Source organism: Panthera pardus, unplaced genomic scaffold, assembly GCF_024362965.1.
Source record: "Panthera pardus isolate Hobbes unplaced genomic scaffold, ASM2436296v1 HiC_scaffold_13, whole genome shotgun sequence".
NCBI classification, from domain to species: Eukaryota; Metazoa; Chordata; class Mammalia; order Carnivora; family Felidae; genus Panthera; species Panthera pardus.
Genome location: NW_026526688.1, coordinates 15878654 through 15902557, shown reverse-complemented (window position 1 = coordinate 15902557; position 23904 = coordinate 15878654). Strand labels below are relative to the sequence as shown.

At 41.2% G+C, this 23904-nt stretch overlaps 1 protein-coding gene across 7 annotated transcripts in view; it reads right to left on the bottom strand.

Moving 5' to 3' along the window:
- The window catches only part of PRIMPOL (primase and DNA directed polymerase), a 53283-nt gene extending 29464 nt beyond the window's left edge, over positions 1-23819 (bottom strand). The window contains exons 1-8 of one of the 7 annotated variants that reach the window (XM_053900836.1): positions 23571-23807; positions 23313-23448; positions 22687-22763; positions 19034-19174; positions 17306-17518; positions 14795-14892; positions 13752-13881; positions 5166-5313 (exon numbers count right to left, since the gene is read on the bottom strand). In XM_053900836.1, coding sequence (XP_053756811.1) covers positions 5166-5313; positions 13752-13881; positions 14795-14892; positions 17306-17485 — 556 coding nt within the window. In that variant the 5' untranslated portion in view covers positions 17486-17518; positions 19034-19174; positions 22687-22763; positions 23313-23448; positions 23571-23807. Of the gene's footprint in view, positions 1-5165; positions 5314-13751; positions 13882-14794; positions 14893-17305; positions 17545-19033; positions 19175-22686; positions 22764-23312; positions 23449-23570 lie in introns of all 7 variants that reach the window. The other 6 variants (XM_053900837.1, XM_053900840.1, XM_053900835.1 and 3 more) reach the window with 6 other exon arrangements.
- Positions 23820-23904: the final 85 nt, after the last annotated feature.

Sequence of the window (23904 nt, the reverse complement as noted above, 5' to 3'; positions counted from 1 at the left end):
AGCATGAGCCTGAGCCTAACGTACTGTCACCAAGAAAGCACCACTTTTTTAAAAAACTTTTTTTTAATGTTTATTCAGTCTCTGAACTGTCAGCGCAGAGCCCAACCCCACCAACCCCCACTCAAACCCACCAACCATGAGATCCTGATCTGAGCCAAAGTCGGACGCTTAACTGACTGAGCCACCCAGGCGTCCCAGCCCTACTTTTACTAATACAAATTGAGTAGAACTTATCTTGACCGTCGACGGATTAAAGAATGGAAGGAAGGTTTTTATGCATAAACAGTGCTGCCAAGATAATGCCCAGAAATACCCTGAGAACCTCTGCCGCACTCTCCTTGAGTCAGGATGTCAGCAAACTTCTCTGGAGCTCACGCTCTCTCCTTTACCTGTCATGATATGTCCTAAGAATCGTGACATTTGCAGCCAGCGGTTCCAAAGTCGCTGCTCCTCCGGCTTCTCCCTATAACTGGTCACTGGACGGGCTATGGCATCATAAGTAAAATCCAGATCGAAAGCAATTAAATACATATATTTCAATACTTACTCTAAGGGCTCTATTTTTTTAAGTTTTTTTTTTTTTTTGAGATAGAGAGAGAAAGAAGGAGGGAGAGAAAGAATATCCCGAGAAGGCTCTGTGCTATCAGCGCAGAGCCCAATGTGGGGCTTGATCCAACGAACCAGGAGAGCATGACCTGAGCGGAAATCAACAGTCGGATGCTTACCCGACTGAGCCACCCAGGTGCCACAAAGAGCTCTAACCATTAGCGGCCCTATCTCTACCTAGAAAAGATGATATGGCAAATCTAGAACTTCTTTAACTCTTGTATGTTATTTATACCATAAAATCAAGCAATAACTTGGTTAAGGTGTTTCATGTACACGAATACTGGAGAAAGGCAGTGTTTTAAGAAAACAAATTTAATTTCTAATATTGGTATCGTCTGGGTCTGTCACTTTATTTACCCTTAAATCATGTAACACACATGCTCTGAATTCAAAATTCTCTTTCTCCAAATTAATGATTTACTCTCTACTCAATGAAACAAATCCAGTACTATACATCAAAATGAAAGCAAAAGCATCTGATCCTTGCAATGATATACACATGTGATTATCTCTGGAATGAGGCAAATAAGGGTAAACACCGAGTAAAAAGAAATCACAATGTATCAAAAAACAACAAAGCAGTACAAACATAAACTAATAAAGTTAATGTTCCTGGAAATGTAAGATAACATCTACTTGACGCAAGGCATGGTTCTAGAACGACTTGCAAAGGGAGCGCTAAGCAGGCCAGGTAGGCCTTTAAAAACCTTTGGCAGGGAGCTAACGTGGCCAGGATACAAGGACAGTATCACCAGCATGAATTCCAACACAGGCTTCCAGCAACTACTCTGCTTTCTACTTCCCTTCCCCAGTCTTTTTTTTTTTTTTTTAACATTTTTTATTTATTTTTGGGACAGAGAGAGACAGAGCATGAACGGGGGAGGGGCAGAGAGAGAGGGAGACACAGAATCGGAAACAGGCTCCAGGCTCCGAGCCATCAGCCCAGAGCCTGACGCGGGGCTCGAACTCACGGACCGCGAGATCGTGACCTGGCTGAAGTCGGACGCTTAACCGACTGCGCCACCCAGGCGCCCCTTCCCTTCCCCAATCTTATCACCCTCGCCCTCATCATTACTATGGGGACAGGAATTTTACTGGCTGGGAATAACTCAAAAGAACGTGTCGATCATAGGAATTCCGGGTCCTATGGCAGGCTGGCAGAGGTGTAGTTTAGGCAGACCAAATTTACACATTTTGCAAACATTCTGTGCTCTTTTACACTCACTCTAATTCTACTTTCCAAAAGGCTAACAATAGGAACTAGAAATGTCACCAAAACATCCATGGAGGGATGGGAAATGAAGGGCAAAGTTTGGACTCATTTCTTCATCCCTGCATCTCTGGTTCTGGCAGTTCATAATTTCAGAGAAAAGGAGCTTCAGACCCCCTCTGCCCCCCAAGGTAGCCTCAAACTTGTACCTCCACACTTTTGTGTACGCTGTTCTGTGTAAAGCACTTTTTACTTAGTTTATGCCACGGAATCAGGTTTAAAGCCAGCTTGAAGGCAATCTGCTTTCAGAAGACATCTGTAGCAGCGACTGCTAATTACCTGACAAATTTCTACTCTCCCTTCTTCCCTAGCAACCAATCTCCACTTTTAGCCTTGTGGCTGGGAGCCGTGGAGCAGACTACGAGGAGTCCATAGAATCAAGGAAATATCTTGCTGAAGGCTCTGCCCCCACACCCTGACCGTAGAGCCCACTGAATAGTTTTTCATTCGGCAAATACTTATCAAATGCCTACTTCTGTTTTATTGCTGCGGCTGCTACTACTAGACGACAAATATTGATAAAGATATGATTATGTACGAGCTCTGGAAATAAACAGTGAATAAGAAACAGTCCTTGGGGCGCCTGGGTGGTTCAGCAGGTTAAGTGTCCAACTCTTGGTTTCTGCTCAGGTCATGATCTCACAGTTCGTGAGTTCAAGCCCCACATCGGGCCCCAAGCTGACAGCTGGAGCCTGCTTGGGATTCTCTCTCCCTCTGCCCCTCCCCCACTTGTGTGCATGCGTGTGCGCACTCTCTCTCTCTCTCAAAATAAATTAAAAAAAAAGAAAAAGAAAAAGAAAAAACAAGCAGTCCCTGCCCTAAGGAGACATTCAGTGAAACATAAAGACGACAGAAAATTACATGAGGAAGTGGTGAATGTGATAAGCACTGGGCTCTCTACAACCCAGAGCCTCAGCGTTTCAGATGTGACAGGCATGGCTTCTCATCTGATGATATCTACACTGGGTCTTAAGAGACCACATAATTGGAGTATGTCATTTCAGACAGCAGCATCAAAATGTGCAAAGGCACAGGGACTTGAGAAAATGTGGCCCCCGCAGGAGCTAAGTAAAGGTCAGAGTGAGAAGGGCTGTTCTGTGCCGGTCTCAGCCTTTCATCAACAACAAATGTTGTGCTTGGACTGGGCTTGGGGTTCTTGTTACGACTGCAAGACGCCTTTCGGTAACAACTATCAAGAAACTTTGAAAAAAAATAAAGGTCTATTACTTTCAAGATCTGAAAACTGCCCACGACACCTGGGGCCACACAGCAAGGTGGAGAAAGCATGCACAGGCAAGGGGTTTCTGCTTTTACTGGGCTTGGGGGCAGAGGCCTAGGGTTTCCCAGGCTCACACCTTGTTAGTGAATATAAAGTATAAGAGCAGGGGCACCTGGGTGGCTCAATCAGTTAAATGTCCAACCTTCGATTTCGGCTCAGTTCTTGATCTCAGGGTTTGTGGGATCAAGCCCCATGTCAGGCTCCATACTGACAGCGCAGAGCCTGCTTAGGAATTCTCTCTCTCCTTCTCTCTCTGCACCTCCCCTGCTCACACATGCTCTCTCTCAAATAAATAAATAAACTTTTTTTTTTTTAATGTAAAAAATAAAAGAGCAGGAATTTAAAGCAAGGAAGAGAAAACTAGTGGCCCAAAGTGTCAGTTAATGAAATCAACCAAGATTTCTGAATCAAAAGCGTCTCAGTCTGGGGAGTGCTATTGAGATAGCGGTCTTTGAAATGGATGCCACTTTGAAATGGGAGCCTCAGGAATCAAAGCTTAAGTCAGGCAGTTGCATTACAACAAAACCAAACACTGTCGGGGTTTACACTCCAAGGGTCACGTGGTATGAGAGGAGGCTAGAGCACAGTGGGGCTCTGTGTAAAGGAAGACATCTAGAAGTCATCCTGATGGCATCGAGCAATCCTTGAAGGGTCTGAAGCATCCAAGTGGTAGAATCAGATCACTCCAGCTCGCTAGGTAAGTATGGAGAGAAAACAGAGCTCAAAGATGACACCAACATTTTCACTTGGGTAGTTGGGTAGACGGTAGATACTACTCACTGGTACATAGATCACAGGGGAAAAGGGCAAATTTAGGAGAAAAATGAGGAGTCCGGTTTAGGGATGATGGGTGTGACATATCTACAAGGGAATGTTTAATAGGCAGCTGGCTTTATAGGGTCTGGCATCAAAGAGGACAATCTCGGCTGAAGATGAAGACTTAAGAGTCATCAACACATAGATGGTAATCAAAGCCATGACAGTAGATGATCGCCAAGGTTACGGACAGAGTGAACAGAGGGACAAGGATAGATTCTACAATTATTAATACCTGAGGGCTGAAAGAAAGAGATGGAATGTCCAACTATGCAACGGAAAACGGGGAGATAATAGGAGCCCCTCATACATAGCAAACGAGGTCACCGTGACCCAGCTTTGATCTAATCTGAGTTAGGTTCCTGACTTCTATGCCAGTCCTCGAGTGACTATGCTCATGCCTTTTATTCTAGGTGCCCCTAAACGATCAGACACCTGTAGTTCTGAAACAGATTACCTATTACGTGAACTTCAGTTAATCATCTGCCATTTAGGCCTCGAAATACTAGCTCTATTGCTGCTTTGAGAAACACTCAGGACCGGGGCTTCTATTCAGACCTTGGTTTTCAGTGTTTCCCCCTGCCTAATTTGTTCCTCTATAGACTGACTTCATTTTATACCTGGGCCTGTGTCTCTAAACATCCAGTCCCAGACACACACCCCCCTTGCACTCTCAGGCTTCCATACGTAGACACCTTCCCAATCTTGAGGGTCCGCCTGGAGCAGCAACCAATAAAAAAGCCTCTTGGGACGTGGCCTGGAGCCCCAGCCTCGTCCTCATGTACCGAAAACGAAGACTAAGGCAAGGCTGAAGTGAAGGACAGATACAGATCTGAGGCATCACAGATAAGACCTGAATTAGGCCTCCAATGCATTACCCAGAAAAGTTCTGAAAGGACTCCTGTTGTAGCAGAAACCAGTCCCAGGCAACGGACGGCCACCCCAAAATGTCTAGCAAGAGGCACTAATGCCAAGGATATCCTGAGGAGGTTAATGTGTCTAAAATGTGTCTAGAACAGGAAGGTAGGTCTAGAACTAAAGGAGATCCTGAGGATGTGAAAAGCCACATTTCGTTATTCAGGATAGGTAAGAACCCTAAAAGCTGGCAAGTATTTACAAAACTTTAAGAGGTAAAGGAAAATATGACATTTTACTAGAATTCCTTGACTTTTTAAAAAACGGTGTACTTACCAACATGAATGTTATCTTTAAATGCCACATCATGGAGCTGAAATATTAGATGGCGGCTAAATTTTTCCTCGGTGCTAGAATCCAAGTTGAAAACATCTTCGGCTGAACAGTTAACCCTATATAGCTCTTGAAGTGCCTTACAAACATGCTAAAAATACAAGTAAAATAATTCATGTTTCAAACGGTTTTAAAATTTTTCCACGAGCAAAGTTCAAATACCGTGGCACAACTCAAACTCATCCTTTTTATTTTATTATCTGTATACTTACTGTGTAATAATTTCATCAAATTACTGATGTATAGAAACATACATAGTATTTAAATTATGACACACTTATGTTCAAAGAATCATAGGCTCTCAGGAGTAAAGACCTCATAAAATTCGAACAATTTACCTTACATATTAATCTCCTCTAAAATCACAGTAAAAATATTTCTTTTTAAGCATCTCTTTAAACATCATCTATGAGTTTGAAGTCACTAATTCTATTTTTTTTATAGTTTTAGTTTTCAGGAAGTTCCTCACACATATTGAGCCCAAATCTACATCCAAGGACATAGCCCTCTGGGGCTAGATGCTGCTGATATTTAAAAAAAAAAATTTTTTTTAATGTTTATTTGTGAGAGAGAGAGAGAGAGAGAGAAAGAGCGCGCACACACAGGGGAGGGGCAGAGAGAGAGGGAGACACAAAAGTCCGAGCAGGCTGCAGGCTCTGAGCTGTCAGCACATGTCCCAATGCGGGGCTCAAACCTACAAACCATGAGATCATGACCTGAGCCAAAGTTGGATGCTTCACCGACTGAGCCACCCAGATGCCCCCAGATGCTGCTCATAATGAAGGCAGTTAAGCATTATAAGAAGGCAGCAAGCAGGATAGGCACACAAGATTTGGAATCGGAAAGATCTAGGTTTGAGTACTGGCTTTGCCACTTACCAGCTCTGTGACTTTGGTCAAGCCCAAACCTTACATTCCTAGTGCAAAATAGGATAATAATCAGACCTAACTTTGGGGATTGTTGTAAGGAGTAAATGACAAAATGAAAGTAAAGAATTAGCACAGTGCCTGGCATATATACCTGCTTAAAAGCAGCTACAAAATGAGTCACTTCTCCTGAAACCTCAGCCTCCTCATTTGCAAAATGAAGTTACTAAGAACTACCATGCATGGTTATCCTGACATTAGCAAAATGCTTATAAACTGGCAAGCACTTAGACACCTAATAGTTACACAATAAGTTTTATTTATTAATGTTATTTGAGCATTATTATAGCTACCCCCCTCCCACCCTCTTTGATAGTATTCTTCAATATTCTCACTTTCTCAGAGACTTCCTCAGTTTCCTATTTACATCAATTCCCCCTTCATATTCTGTCTCCATTTGTAGTACTTACACAGCTATAATTTTAACTTGTGTGATTACTTTGACTTCAGTTTCCTGTTACAGAGGCTATCCCTCACTATCTGTTCTCTCCTCCTTCTGTAGAAATAGAACGCTCATTACCAGAGACAAGGCCATCAGAATAAAGACTACATTTCCCAGACTCCCTTGCAGTAAGGTGTGTGGCCACATGACTCAATTCAGGCCAATGGGATGTGAACAGAGGGAAGGTACCCAACTTCTAAGTTATACTCTTACAGGCAAGGGGCATGCCCATCCCTTCACCCTTTTCTACTGGTTAGAAAGCAGACGGTGGTAGTGAGCCATCTGGACAAGGTAAAATAGGCAACATCTCAGGAAACAGCAAAAGCAGTAAGCCTAGTCTTTAACAATGGAGCCATATCCAGATACTCCATGAGAGAAATAGATTTCTATCTTGTCTAAGCCACATTAAGTTTCTTATTATGGCAACTAAACCTATCCTAATTTGCTATCCTCCATTAGACTATAAATTCTAAGAAGGCAGAAACCATGTCCTATGGGCTAAACCACTGTATTCGTAGTGCCTGGACACACTGACTCTCAGCAGAGGCTGAAAAGATTTTGATAAGTGAATAAAATCTAGTTATGTACTTTGGAGCTGTACAGAATAAATGGAATGACTCCATGGGTTAAACAACAACAATAGAGTAGTCCTAATCATCAAAGTTAACTTTCCTAAGCTAAACTTTAAATATTTATTTAAATATTAAAATTACAAAATCCACAAATTAAAAACATATGATTATTTGAACAATGTTACCTGTCAACATAGTTTTATAAAATGCATTAGCACCAGGGCTCATACCATTTGGCAAAAGGGGCTTACTAAAATTTTTCAGTTAAGTCATGGACTCAAAGGGTGATAGGTTATCACTAATTATCATTAGCCAGTTATTTCCTAACCACCTGTTAAGACAGGACTTAATCTAATTTATGCCTCTTCACATGGAGATTCAAGTGGATAAAATTATATAAAGAATTAGGAGGAGGGACGCCTGGGTGGCTCAGTTGGTTGGGAGTTCAACTTCGGCTCAGGTCATGATCTCGCGGTCTGTGAGTTCAAGGTCCACATCAGCTCAGTGCTGACAGCTCGGAGCCTGGGGCCTGCTTTAGACTCTGTGTCTCCCTCTCTCTCAGCGCCTCCCCCACTCACACTCTGTTTCTCTCTCTCTCAAGCATAAACATTAAAAAATAATATGTAAATAAATATTTAAAAAAATTAGGAGGAAAAAATTTTAAATACCTACACCATTTCTGCCACACCCGTGTTTATTAATCTATGTTACAAACAGGATTTGCACTAGTGTTGGTTCAATTAGGGGTATTTCTGGTTTATAATACAATGTGCTACTTCTTACTGGCATGCCGTATTAAAGTGCCAGTAAAAATCTCTGATTCTTAATTCCTTCTTAGCTATACAATAGCTGTGTAATAAATCTTACCTGAGAATTATACATCAGGGAAAAATCAGTATCTATGAATTATTTTAAAATAAAATTAAATTCAAAATAATTATGCATGTTATAATTTACCAAATACAATGAAATAAAACTTTGGAATCTGTTTTTAAGGGTCTAATGGTTATTTTAAGAAAAGCATCCTTCTTGTTTGGTTTCTTCGGGGGAAAGGGGACTAACGTACGTTTCTTCTGCATCAAAGCTAAGAGAGAAGGATGATGGAGTAGGAGGATCCTGAGTTCACTCCTTCCACAGACACACCAAGGCTGCAATTAAATACAGAACAGGTCCTCTGAGAGCAGCCTGATGACCTAGAAGAACAGAGCTAAAGATATAAAGGAAAAGCCACATAAATAAGGGTAGGAGGGGCAAAGACCAGGTTGGCTCAGGAACCAAGCCCTAAACACGGTGACCAACAGGAGGAAGAGACATCACGAGGCACAGGTCTTCCCTGAGTAGCCACGGGTTCAAGGCCCACACCGAGCAGCCCCGCCTGCCCTGGAGATGTGCACCAGGAAGACCAGCCACCAGAAAAGGACTTCGAAAAGGAGCAGAACTCCAGGAGAGCTGGAGAGCTGGAGGGTTAGGAAACCAAGACTCGACTCTGTTGGTTTTTTTTAATGTTTATTTACAGAAAGAAAGATAGTGCTCACGCGAGCAGGGAAGGGCAATGAGAGAGGGAGAGAGAGAATCCCAAGCAGGCTCCAAACCATCAGCACAGAGCTCAAGGTGGGGCTCAAACTCACCAACCATGAGATCGAGACCTGAGCTGAAATCAAGAGCCGGTCACTTAACCAACTGAGCCACCAGGTGCCCCAAGACTCTACTCTTAAAGGGCTTGTGAGCAATCTTACTCTAAGACACAGCACAAAGATAACAGATTTAAAAAGCACTTGGTCCAGGGGCACCTGGGTGGCTCGTTGGTTAAGCCTCTGACTTCAGGTCAGGTCATGACCTCGTGGTCTGTGAGTTCTAGCCCCACCTAGGGCTCTGACAGCTCAGAGCCTGGAGCCTGCTTTGGATTCTGTGTCTCCCCCTCTCTCTCTCTGCCCCTCCCGACTTGTGTGCATGCACTCTCTCTCTCTCTCTCTCTCTCTCTCTCAAAAACAAACAAACACTAAAAAAAAAAAAAGAAGCACTTGGTCCATACAGGAGGAGATGTATTAATCTTAGCGTGTGTATCAGAGGAGAAGAGGAACTTTCTCTGGGAATGGAAGCACTAGTAAGCATCATTTTTCTTGTTCCCTGGCAGATACAATTTCCAAACACTCTCTCTCCACCTTGCTAGTACCACTCACTGAGCCCCAGCATCACCCTGTGGACTCAGCCCGTCCAACCTGCCCACCCCATCAGGTGCTCCTCCAAAGTGGCTTCCCACATGCTATACCCAGCAGGTAAGCCCAGGCTGGGACTGACAACCCTGTAAAGCAACTCCTACCCAAGGAGAAGGGGGAAAGGTCAACCCCACCTACCAGCACATGCACAGCAGTCACAGCCAAGCCCTAGAGCCAGCTACAACAGAGGCTAACTCCACCCACAAGCACGTCCCCAGCAGCCGTAGCCACACCACTGGGTCCGTTGATCCTCCCATCCGCCCCGCCCACCAGTGCCCCCTGACAGGAGTCAGGGCCCTGTCACGACAGAAGGGCACATACAACCCACACACGGGACACCCCTGGAGCACCTGGTTCTAGTGAGCAGGAGAGATTTCGCTTCTGGGGCCAGTAGGATGCCTTCTACATACGGATACTACCTTCAAGACCAGGAAACAGAGCAGACTACCAAATACATAGAAATAAACACAGAAAAAATGAGAAAGGATATGTTCCAAATAGGGGGGAAAAAAAACAACCTCAAAGAAAGCATCAAACAAAAGAAAGATAAACAATCTACCTGATAAAGACTTCTAAGTAATGGTCATAAGGACGTATAGAACCAAAAGACCACATATAAATAAATCGACCTTAAGAAAAAAGAACAAAGCTGGAGGTATCACACTGCCAGATTTCATACTATACTACAAAGCTATAGTCATCAAAGTAGTATGGTACTGGCACAAAAGTACACACATAAATCAATGAAACAGAACACAGAGCACAGAAATAAACCCACAATTAAATGATCATTCTACAACAAAGAAGGAAAGAAGATACAATGGATAAAAGACACTGTGTTCAATAAATAGTGCTGGGAAAACTGAATAGCTAGCTACACACAAAAGAATTCACTTTCTTTCATCGTATACAAAAATAAACTCAAAATGGATTAAAGAAATAATTGTAATGCCTGAAACCAAAAACCTCCTTAAAGAAACTATAGGCAGTAAACTCTAGGATATTTGAGCATTAGTTTTTGGGTCTGTTTCCTCAGGTAAGGGTAACAAAAGCCAAATTAAACAACAAGGACTACATCAAACCAAAAAGTTTTTGCACAGAGAAGGAAACAATCAACAAAACAAAAAGACAATCTCCTGAATGGGAGAAGATATTTATAAATGATGTATCGAGTAAGAAATTAATAGCCAAAATGTCTAAAGAACCCCTAACAACTCAACACCAAAAAACAAAACTCTGATTTTAAAAACGTGCAGAGGACTTGAGCGACATTCTTCCAAAGAAGATGTCCAGATGGCCAACAGACACATTAAAAAATGCTCAACATCACTCATCAGGGAAACGCAAATCAAAACCACAATAAGATATTGCCTCACACAAGTCAGAATGGCTAGTATCAAAAAGGCAAGAGATAAAAAGTACTGGCAAGGATGTAGAGAAAAGGGAACTCTTTTGCACTGTTGACGGCAACGTAAGTTGGTGCAGCCTCTGTGGAAAACAGTGTGAGATTTTTCAAAAAGTAAAAAATAGAACTACCGTATGATCCACCAATTCCATTCCCGGGGATTTACCCAAAGAAAACAAAAACGCTGACTTAAAAAGATGTACACACTCCTATGTTGACTGCACCATTATTCACAATAGCCAAGATATGGAAGACATCTAAGTGTCCACTGAGAGATGAATGGATAAAGAAGATGTAATCATAAAGAATATGATTACTCAGCCATGAAAAACAATACAATTTTGCCATTTGCCAGCACATGTGTTACGCTAAGTGAAATAGGTCAGACAGGGAAGGTCAAACTCCATATGGTTTCACTTACCTGTGGAATCTAAAAAACAAGACAAACAAAACTAACCAAAATAGACTCATAGGAATACATAGTCATTAATATTATAATAACTTTATACGGTGACTAGACTCATCCTGATGGATCCTATATAATGTATATAGATGTCAAGTCACTGTGTTATACCCCTGAAACCAATAAGATATTAGATGTCAACTATACTTCATAATAAATAAACAAACAAACCTAAGTAAGGGGGGGGGGGGGGGGAAGGCAAAGCCAAAAGAAAGCTAACATATGATTTTTTTTAAAAAATAGTTGCGGGGTGGGGCACCTGGGGGGTTCAGTCGGTTAAGCGTCCAACTTTGGCTCAGGTCACGATCTCACAGTTCATGAGTTTGAGCCTCGCATGGGGCTCCGTGAGGCTCCATTGGGCTCTGCACTAACAGTACAGAGCATGCTTGAGATTCTCGCTCTCCCCTCTCTCTCTGCCCCTCCCCTGCTCATGCTTTTTTTCCTCTCTCAAGATAAATACACACTTTTAAGAAAAGTATTTGCATACATTTTTCACAAAAAATTTTAAAAACATATAGTGATTCAACATAATTGGGCTGATATTCTCTACCAAAAACATTTTGAGATATATTTTTTCTAATTTTAAGTTTTATCTATTTATTTGGGGGGAGAGAGAAAAATACAAGTGGGGGAGGGGCAGAGAGAGGAAGAGAGAGAGAATCCCAAGCAGACTCTGCACTGTCAGCACAGAGCCCGAAATGGAGCTCGAACCTATGAACTGTGAGATCATGACCTGAGCCCAAGTTGGATACTTACCTGACTAAGCCACCTGGGCACCCTTGAGATATATTTAAAGTTATAAAAGGTGTCATCTACAATTAACATGTAAAAGAAAAAAATTAATCAATAAATGTTAATGCCTACTTTGGGCCCAAATAAAAACCAATATAAGTTTAATATAATTTAATGTAATAAAATATTAAAAGCTTTTATAAACATACATAATAGTGTTCAGTTGAACAAGCCCATATTATCCCTTTTGTTAGTAACTTCCTGGTTGACACTGCTAAATCAAAAACATACTAGAATTGCAGTCTTTTCTCCTTTAAAAACAATGTTAACTGAATTACTAGACCATGTTTTTCCAATACTATAAGACCTGGAATAAGAATTAAGTCTTTCTAGACCTTAGTTTTCTCATTTATGATGGCACAATAATTTCCAAAATCCTTGTGAGCAAAAAAATTATGATACCTTTTTTAATTTTTTTTTAATGCTTATTTATTTTTGAGGCAGAGGGAGACAGAGTGCGAGTGGGAGGAGAAGCAGAGAGAGAGAGGGAGACACAGAATCTGAAACAGGATCCAGGCTCCGAGTTGTCAGCACAAAGCCTGATGCGGGGCTCGAACCCATGAACCGTGAGATCACGACCTGAGCCAAAGTCGGACGCTTAACCAACTGAGCCACCCAAGTGCCCCTTATTTTTTTAATTTGAGAGAGAGAGAGAGAGAGAGAAGCAAGCAGAGGAGAGGGGCAAAGGGAGAGAGAGAGAATCTCAAGCAGCCCAGCATGGAGCCAGATGTGGGGCTCGATCCCATGACCCTGGGATCATGACCTGAGCCAAAATCAAGATGGACACTCAACCAACTGAGCCGCCCAGGTACCCCTGTGATACAAATTTTTTTATTTTTTATTTTTTAAGTTATATTTATTTTGAGAGAGAGAGAGAGAACCAGCAGGGGAGGGACAGAGAAAGAAAGACACAGAGAAACAGAGAGACAGAGAGAGAAAGAGACTATCCCAAGCAGGCTCCAGGCTGTCAGCACAGAGCCTGACTTGAGGCTCAATCTGACGAACCATAAGATCATGACCTTAGCCAAGATCAAAGTCATATGCTTAACTGGCTGAGTCACCCAGGCGCCCCTATGACACAATTTTTAATCAAAGTTTTCTTGAAATTCATCTTACTACCTGATTTTTATAGTAAAAATTACTTTGCCTTTTTACCAGAGTCAGTTATTTATAATATAAAGAGAATTAATATATAATTTAAAAAGTGTCCAAACTGCCATCTTTCTCAAGGCTATTTTTTATAGATGTGCTAATATCACAAAACATATGGACCAGAACTGAACCTTCGGTCTCTTGGAACTTTACTCAGAAAAGTCACATTAAAGAAATGAAGGTCAATGGGGCGCCTGGGTGGCGCAGTCAGTTAAGCGTCCGACTTCAGCCAGGTCACGATCTCGCGGTCTGTGAGTTCGAGCCCCGTGTCAGGCTCTGGGCTGATGGCTCGGAGCCTGGAGCCTGTTTCGGATTCTGTGTCTCCCTCTCTCTCTGCCCCTCCCCTGTTCATGCTCTGTCTCTCTCTGTCCCAAAAATAAAGAAAAAACGTTGAAAAAAAATTTTTTAAAAAAAGAAATGAAGGTCAAAAGGAAGAGGAAAAAAAAAAAGGAGCTGAAACACAGAAGCCAAATATTACATAGGTTGGATGCACTTAATGAATGAATAAATGAATGAAGAGATATACAAATATAAGAAGAAAAACCCAAGTTTTTAATGTACCTCGATGAGTAACGCAACCATCTTTTTCCCATCAGCTTCAGGATTCGCATGTTTGTTAAATTCCAAATCAAAATAAAGCTTGCACACAGCGTTTTCAGGAATGACTTCATAGCAGTGTAAGAGATTTTTTCTAATTGAATAATGCAAGATTATTAGGTTTACATCTTATACCTTTTAAATCATAATACCTGCTTTTATATTTCAAGATACTGTATTAACTGTGATTTAATGACATATAACTATGGCACAGTGAAGGCATGACAAAGTAAATAACTGCTCACAGTAGGTTTATGGATCATATTATTAAGAGCTCCCATCACACAACATGTAATAATTGTATTCGTAACATTTAACTTGAAAATATTTTCAAGTTCTGATAATTTTCACATTGTATGACAATTCTTTGCTTTTTGGTGACATGATAAAGCAAATCCTGTCTAAGAAAAGAACTTTCTCAAACTGGAATCCCAAGATCACATATATTCTTGGGATTCGATAAATTTTTTGAGAATTTTTAAGATTTGTATTTTCATTAGGAAAACAGTCTTTTCAAAATTGGCTAAAAACATATTCTAAATCACCTGACTTCAACGAGCTTTCAATGCTCCCACATGGATCAGGAGATAGGACTTTAACACGGGTTAATAAGAACAGATACTGACTTGATAAGTAAATGATTACTTGTGCTAAGTGAAGTTCCGATGGCATCCCTATGTAAGTAAAAGGTTTGTAATTTCAACACGGAAAAGTGATGGGGGGATTGGGTCATCATGTGACACAGATTATTTAGGAACTCAAAACACACACACACACACACACACACACACACACACACACACGGTTGGTTACATAGTACTCTTCTCCCAACACCTGGTGAGATCATTCAATGTTGCCATGACAAGGAAGCTCTAGAATTCAATTCTACCAGTAAAGGACTATTGCGTGATTGAGAACTGTAACAGTTAATTCAGCCAGAATCAATCTCACAAACATAACTAGATGAAGGAAATGTAACTTTAACATGCTGTGCTTTACAGACTTACCGGGATTTATAGTAAAACCAAAGTTGAGTGTAGGTTGTTACCAGGTAAATACGTTGTCCATCACCCACTTTGTATTCCAAAGCAAATACATGAACATCCTTCATAGAAATCAAAAATAATATTCAAAAAATTAATAGAGTACAAATCCAAAAACCCACTGTAGCTACTCAATGCTTATGAAGAATTTTGTCAAATTTTGAAAAACTGGAATTTGATCATTCTGTATTACTAAAAATAAGAAAAATAGTCAGTACATCTACACCGATCAAAATCTTTGCTTTAAATGTAAATGGACTAAATCCTCCAGTCAAACGACAAAGGGTAACTGACTGAATGGATAAAAAACACAAGACCCATCTATATGCTGCCTACCAGAGACTGAAAGACACTTCAGACTGAAAGACACATAAACTGAAAAAGGGATAGAAAAAGATATTCCATACAAATGGAAATGAAAAAAAAAAAAAGCTGGAGTGGCAATACTTCTAGCAAACAAAATAGATTTAAGACAAACACTATAACAAGAAACAAATCATCCCCAAACGGCAGAAAACACATTCTTTCCAAGTGCACATGGAACATTCCAGGATATGTCAGGCTACCAAACAAGTCTCAATAAATTTAAAAGGACTGAAATCATATCAAGCGTCTTTTCCAACAATAACAATATGAAACCAGAAATCAATACGAGAAAACAACTGGAAATAAACGTGCTAGTAAAAAAACCAATGGGCCAATGGAGAAATCAAAGGGAAATCAAAAAATACCTGGACACACGAGAAAATGGAAACACAATGGCTCCAAATTTACGGGAGACACAGGAAAAGCAGTTCTATTAGAGGCAAGTTTATAGCAATACAGGCCTACTTCAAGAAACAAGAAAAATCTCAAAGAAGCAATCTAAACTTACACCTAAAGGAACAAAACAAGAATAAAAAAAGCCTAAAATTAGAAGGAAGAAAATAATAAAGATCAGAGTGGAAATAAAGACTACAAGATAATAGAAAATATCAATGGAATTAAGAACTGGTTCTTTGAAAAGATAAGCAAAATTGATATAACCAGACTCATCAAGAATAAAAAAGACAACTCAAAAATAAAATCAGAAATAAAAGAGGGGCGCCTGGGTGGCTCAGTTGGTTAAGCGTCTGACTTCCGCTCAGGTCATGATCTCACGGCTTGTGAGTTCAAGCCCCACGTCGGGCTCTGTGCTGACAGCTCAGAGCCTGGAGCCTGTTTCGGATTCTCTGTCTCCCTCTCTCTCTGCCCCTCCCCTGTTCACGCTCTGTCTCTCTCTGTCTCAAAAATAAATAAACGTTAAAAAAAAAAAAAAATTAAAAAAAAAAATGTGCAGAGCACTTGAATAGACATTTTTCCAAAGAAGACCTATAGATGGACAAGACACATGAAGAAATGCTCAACATCACTAATCATCCCGGAAATGCAAATCAAAACCACCCTGAGATACCACCTTGCACCCATCAGAATGGCTGGTATCAAAAAGACCAGAAATAACAATGTTTGTAAGGATTTGGAGAAAAGGGAACACTCATGCAGCACTGCTGGTGGGAACGTAAGTTGGTGCAGCCGCTACGGAAAACAGAATGGAGGTTCCTCAAAAAAATTAAAATAGAAATACCATACAATCCAGTAATTCGGTATTTACCTGAAAAAAATGAAAGCACTAATTCAGAAGAGTATGTGTACCCATATTTATTTATAACAGCCAAGAACACACCGAGTGTCCACTGACAGATGAATGGATAAAGAAGATACAATATATGTACTCAAAGGAATATTACTCAGCCCTTAAAAAAAAAAAAAAAGAATGAAGTCTTGCTGTTCACAACATGGATGGACCTAGAGGGTATTATGCTAAGTGAAATAAGTTAGAGAAAAACAAAGATCATATGATTTCATTTATATGTGGAATCTAAAAACAAAACGAACCTAAAATAGACTCATAAATACAGAGAATAAACCGTTGGTTGCCAAAGTGGGGCAGGGAGGAGATGGAGAGACAAGAGAGAAATAGGGGAAGGGGATTAAAAAGTACAATCTTCCACTTATAAAATAAATAAGTCATGGTGATGAAAAGGACAGCATAGGGAATATAGTCAATAATATTGGAGTAACTTCAGTGATAGATGGTAACTAGACTTATTGTGGTGAGCATTTTGTAATGTATAGAACTGTCAAATCACTATGTTGTTCACCTGAAACTAATATACTTATTAGGTCAACTATATTTTAAACAAAAAAATTTTTAAGTGTCATTACAAATTTTTCAAACCAATTGGCACCACATAGGTCATTGCTCTTCATTCTTAATATAGAGTAAATGGCCAATAATTCATAGGGATATGTTTTGCAAACAGTGTGATATTTAGATCACGATTCTTTTGTAGATCATGTGGGCTGGAATGAACACAAACAACGATTTTTAGTTTGTTTTTAGAAATCTAAAGTTACAGTAGCCCCAGAAATAAAGGCAGGAGATGAGAAAATTACCTCTTTACAGCTTTTAACAAAATTAAAGGCTTCAGTTTGCCGATGGAATAGTTTCCAAATGGAAGGTGGTTCTTCTGGCTTGGACAATCTCGGTCTGTATACTGAGGACAATGGTTTCCTCTCATAACAAGCTGCTCGTTCTTCAATTTGCTTCAGTTTTGCTTCCCATTTTCTCTCCATTGGTTCAGAAGTTACGGGAAACTAAATCCTATCCTGTGTAAGATTTCTACCAATTAGTACTAAAACAAACAAGGACATCAATTTCTTTGTTTAGAATATATATACATATTTTTTTGGTAAAACTTCAAAACCCATTTCCTAATGGCTATTTCCTTATCCCGTTTATTTACTTATTTATTTTACATGGAGTTTTAATGTGAAATGAGAACATGGCTAGTTGTCAGATATCTTTCAATCTTGGTTCTTCTAACAGTGCTATGATTTTAGAAGTTCCCTGAGCCTTAACTGCAAAATGGGGATCAATGTCATCCCGAATACTTTATGTAATTATCAGGATACATGTGATAAGACCTAAGAAAACGTTTTGTAAATTACAAAGTCGCAGGTAAATACAAGTGGTTTCTGTATCATTATCATTTTCACTAGAACCACTTTAATGCATCGAGCACTACTGACCTTGCCCAAGTCGTCCTACTACTTTGGCCATGACCCTTGTGCTACTACTTCTCAGGGCAGAGTTCATTTCCAGACACCGCTGTGCAACTCTTAGTTCCCTTTCCTTCTATGTTTCTATCCATTTCTTTTCTTTCCACCCAACACAGCCGTTAGTTGGGAGGACAACACCGTGTATAAATGGGAACTGCAATATTGGTTACTTTGGTTTCGGATGTCTATGTTCATCATAAGCACGACTGAAGACAGGAATCAATAAATTTTAATCTATGTCTGTTAATGACTGTAATTTTGTGATCAATGTGAAATGATGGTCTTTTAACACTTGTTTATTAATCTTATATGTTTTTGTTTGCATACGTTTCCATTTTAACCAGGTGAGGGGGCCAGGCAATACTTTTTCAACTTTTGATTATGTTTTACTTAGAAAAAAAAAGGATGAGTTTTTAGAAGGGGAAAAAAGCTTGTATCGTAGGTAGATAATGGCCACAAAATTTTTGCCATTCCTCCCATCAATAGCTGCTGTCTGAGCCCACTCCCACACTGACTCTGTGTTTGGTCATGTGACTTGCTTTGGTCACATCAACAATGTGAATCTCAATGTGTCAATGTCACATCAACAAATGTGAAGCAAACTAGTGGCATTAAGTGCTTTTGCACTGGATTTGGCTATGCTGTAGTCCCACCCTGGGACTGTCATGCCGGAATTCTAGCCTCATAGAGGATAAAAAGCCATCTGGAGAAGAACCCAGGTTACCCCAGGTAACAGCCAACATCAACTATCAGATATATTGAGTTAAGCTATTTTGGATCAGGCACCCACCAGAATTCAATGTGTAAGTAACCCTGAGTGAGTTCAGGTGAGATCTGCAAAGCAGCTGTTCAACCCACAGAACTGGAAGAAAATATTACTTTTTGTTCAAGCCGAGAAGTTTTGGCTTGATGTTTTACACAGAAATAGAAACCCGATGTAGTCTCCCTCTTCATCAATATCATCTATGTCATAATTTACTGATATATAAAACACATACATTCATTTTGTAAGCCGAAATAACAACATAAACTACAGCATTTGAGGGAAACATTCCTATTTACCTTTCGCGATGCCTTTCCAGTACTTGTGCTTATCATGTTGATAAATATTCTCTGGAATTTTAGCAGAAAACCTTCCAACAACACAAACTCACTGGCAAATGATACGTTCCCGGGAAGGAAAAACAGGTTCATCCTAGAAGACTGAGATGGTAGAACGTCATGACTGTTAAATTTCACATTTGACTCCAACCATAACAGACCTAAGAAAGAGTGCTCTCAAAGTTACACCTGATTCAGATGAAAATTATAAATTACAAACCAAGAGGGGCACCTGGGTGGCTTAGTCAGTTAAGCATCCAACTTCAGCTCAGGTCATGATCTCCCAGTTGATGGGTTTGAGCCCCACACATCCAGCTCTTATGCTGACAGCTCAGAGCCTGGAGTCTGCTTCTGATTCTGCGTCTCCCTCTCCGTCTCTGCCCCTCCCCCGCTGGCACATGCACTCTCTATCTCTCTCTCAAAAATAAATAAACATTAAAAAAAATTTTAATAAACATTAAAAAAATTTTAATAAATAGATTATAACCAACATAATTCTAAAGATATCAACATAAATTTCATTACAGGTATGCCGAGGAAAGGAATACAACTTCACTGGATTGAAGAGACGGGATAATTTTTTTTTTTAATTTTTTTTAACGTTTATTTATTTTTGAGACAGAGAGAGACAGAGCATGAACGGGGGGGGGGGGGGGGGGGGTTGGCCAAAGAGAGAAGGAGACACAGAATCTGAAACAGGCTCCAGGCTCTGAGCTGTCAGCACAGAGCCCGACGCGGGGCTCGAACTCACATACCGTGAGATCATGACCTGAGCCCAAGTCGGACACTTAACCGACCAAGCCACCCAGGCACCCGAGACAGGATAATTTTTGACGAAATGGCTTTTTCAATACGAAGTGATACGGGGGCTCCATAATGCTAGATTCTGAGTACAAAGTTTATTTTAATTTGTTTCACATACGGATAAAAATCCTCAACATTTAGACAACCTAAGTGAGAAACTGATTCTCTTCTATAAAATATAATAAAGCCCACTGATGACTTAATAAAGACAAGAAACACAGAATGCATTTAGATAGGATCTGTAGCTCTAGGATCTAACCAGTAACTGACGAAGAACAACCATGTACATGTTCACACTTAGTGACACTGACATCAGGAAAATTTTTGATTTTGTAAAAATTGCTGGCATGACCATGAGAGTATGGTTTGACAACTCACTGAACTGAGGAAACCATAGTGCCAACAGAGAACAAAGAGAAATTCAATATGTTACTCCCTCATGTTGTTTGCACAGTTCAAAAATTTTAACAGCTGGGTTCAGGGTTAGAAGACAATGGGGGGGGGGGGGCTGACTGTAGGAGCAGGAGGATTAAATGACAAAAGCAAAGGAAATGGAGAACAGGAAGGCATCTGGCATTTTGGTTTTGGACTATCATTTTCCTCATCTCTACCCTCTACGAGAAGAAACAGGTCACCAATTTTGAAATGCTTTTTTTTTTTTTAATGTTTATTTTTGAGAGAGACAGAGCGTGAGTGGGGAAGGGGCAGAGAGAGAGAGGGAGACACAGAATCCGAAACAGGCTCCAGCCTCTGAGCTGTCAGCATAGAGCCCGTGCGGGGTTCAAACTCCGAAACAGCAAGATCATGACCTAGGCTGAAGTTGGACACTTAACCCACGGAGCCACCCAAGTGCCCCTTGAAATGCTTTTAATTCCTGGTGGGGAAGGATTGTGGTCTTTTACATAACTGTGCAGCAAAAACCTCTTTTCACACAGGACCGTAACTATTTTTGGTAACAGTTTCCAAGTTCCAAAGAAAAATATTTGTTGTATTTTAAAATAGTAGGCTTAAGAGGGTTGATGGGGGGTGGGAGGGAGGGGAGGGTGGGTGATGGGTATTGAGGAGGGCACCTTTTGGGATGAGCACTGGGTGTTGTATGGAAACCAATTTGACAATAAATTTCATATATTGAAAAAAAAATAAAAAAATAAAAAATAAAAATAAAAACAAATAAAATAAAATAAAATAGTAAGCTTAAGAGCTCTATTATTTATTTCTTCACACTGTGCCGCAATGTTCTTTCTTCTTTCTCCTCCTCTTCTTTTTTTAAAGTCAGCTCTGTGCCCGATGTGGGGCTTGAACCCATGACCTCAGGATCAAGAGTCACAAGCTCTACCAACGGAGTCAGCCAGCCAGGCACCCCCGACAGTGCTATTTAATTTTTTTTTAATGTTTATTTATTTGAGAGAGAGAGAGAGAAAGAGCATGAGCAGGGGAGGAGCAGAGACAGAGAGGGAGACACAGAATCCAAAGCAGGCTCCAGGCTCTGAGCTGTCAGAACAGAGCAGGATGTGGGGCTCGAACTCATGGACTGCGAGATCATGACCTGAGCCAAAGTCGGCCGCTTAACTGACTAAGCCACCCAGGCGCCACATCCCACAATGCTTTTTTCTTAACATTGCAATTAACCATGTTCAATACTGATTTTACAACTAAAGGCGGTCAGGCTAGAAAAAAGTCTGGCTGAGTCATTTTTGAGGAACCAGCCAACCTCAATAGCCCTGGATTATGCCCAGACTTGCCCAGCTAGCACACCTGGTGGCTGGAGTCCCAGGAGCAGCTGGAATACAGATTCCCGGCCTCTAGGGAGAGCTAAAGCCTGGCCATGGTTCTCCCTGGTGCGCTTCTAGCTTCTTTCTTCTTTTGTTTAATCACAAGTCAGCTTCTCCCTGTGCCCTGAGAACAGATTCACCAGTATTTTGTTTCCTGGCATGTATGTTCCAGTTCCATGTTTAGTAATGTTCTGGTATTTGGCAATATTTTCTTAATAAAATCCCCTTGCTGGCCTCCTGGAACACATTTATACTACTTCTCCCGCTACTAGAATATTCATAATCAAGTATGAGATTAAAATTCATTTACAGTAATATTGTTATAGAAGATTATATCCCAGATGAGTAACACCTGAAGAAATTAACTACACTAATTGAATCTTCTCCCCACCCCCCACTCCGGTCACTTTGCCTCTCTCTGCTTAAACAAAAGTAAGTCATATGAAAATTTCCCTAAGGGCACCTGGTTGGCTCAGTCGATTAAGCATCAGACTTCGGTTCAGGTCATGATCTCGAGTCGGTGCATTCCAGCCCTACGTTGGGCTCCATGCTGATAGCTCAGAGTCTGGAGCCTGTTTTGGATTCTGTGTCTCCCTCTCTCTACCCAAGCCCGCTCACACTCTGTCTTTCTGTCTCAAACATAAACATTAAAAAAAAAAAAAAATCAAATTTCCCAAAAATTTCTGGTAAGGGATAACAAAACATACAGTGATATATTATTCTTCTCCAGCTTCCCCTTTCTACCACCCCCAGTGGATCATCCATCCGAACAGCCTAACTCTGCCAGACTAATCACCTTTAAAACCAGATTCAGAACTTTCCATAGGGCCACTCATTAATGGTTCAGAGCATCACTCAGTTCACACTTTGATTCACCTCAAGAAGTCCAAACTCTCTCCAGAATCTGGACCAGATTCTAAACCGCTTTACAGTCTCTAGAATCTAGACCACTTAATCATTTTCTTACCACCAAATGCGTAAGGACCACTTCCTGTCCCTGGCCAATTACAAGCACCCTCTGGCGTAGATTCCTCTCACCTGGAATGCCTCACTTGCTTTTCCCAAATTCTTCCTCTTCAAGGCCCAGATCAAATTCTGCCACCTCTGAGACAACTCTGTCAAAACAAATTACTGGACTCAGAAGACATTTCCTCGAGCCAACTGTTCTACTATAATTAAAGTTTCACTAGACAAATTAGCATAATTTACAGGAAAACAAAATCTGCTGCTGCTTTAACTCAAGCATCATTTTGGTAAGAAATTCCTGGGCACAGGAAGGGGCGTGGGCATCTCAGGGTAACAGGACTTATTAACAGTACCAGTTCCTTCCTTAGAAGTAGGAGCTGGACCACCGGTAGGATTTGGAGGGGGTCGCATTCTTCAGTTGCATTGCAGCAGAGAATGGACTGCCAAACACTGGACCGCTCTCAATTTGGGAAGGATAAAGAAAGGATCTAACTCCGGTAACTCTTTTAGCAAGAGCAAATGATTTAACTGTCTTCAACACCTGTAGCGACTGTAATTGGAATTCCTACCTCTTGGAGTTGTAGAGAGGATACAATGAGAAAGTGCACTGCGAAAATGTACTAAGCACTCAACAAAGGGGTGCCATATACACAAGACGATGCATATTTATGCACAAATCGCAGCCCCCGGATTTATACCTGAATGGGCAAAAATGTTGGGGAGCAGGCTAGTTCTTAACGTGGATATCATGAAGCTCTTGAAACTTGGTGAATTTCGTGCTCAATTGTGTTGATATATTCTCCTGCGAAAACGATATGTTGTTTGCATCAGGGTCTGAACGGAGATTGTGAACAAAAACGGGCGGGGAAATCAGTAGAGCAGGGAAGGATTCGGATTTAGGGACAGTAAGTGGGGGGGGGGGGGGGTGAGCTAAGGAAAGCGAAGTACAGATTTACCAGCGCGGGTCGCGGCCTGCTCCCTTTCCTCCCGGAGGTCTGCCGGGGCCCGCCTTTGACTCCCTTCTCTCTGCTCCTTGGGCCTCGTGAGGCCTTCACGTCTCCGTCCTTTTACTTTCAGAAACCCGCGCCACCGGCGGAAACCCGTGGGCCCGCAGCAGCAGCAGGCGGGGTCCGTCTTCAAACCCCGCGCGAGGGCCAGGCCAGAGCGTGAGGGGGCGTGCCGGCAGGAGGGCGCCGGGCCAATGAGAGGGCGGCATTGGTGCGGAGGGGCCGGAGAAAGGAGAGCACCAGGCCTATGAGAAAGGGGCCTGGGGCGGTGGGGACGAGAGCT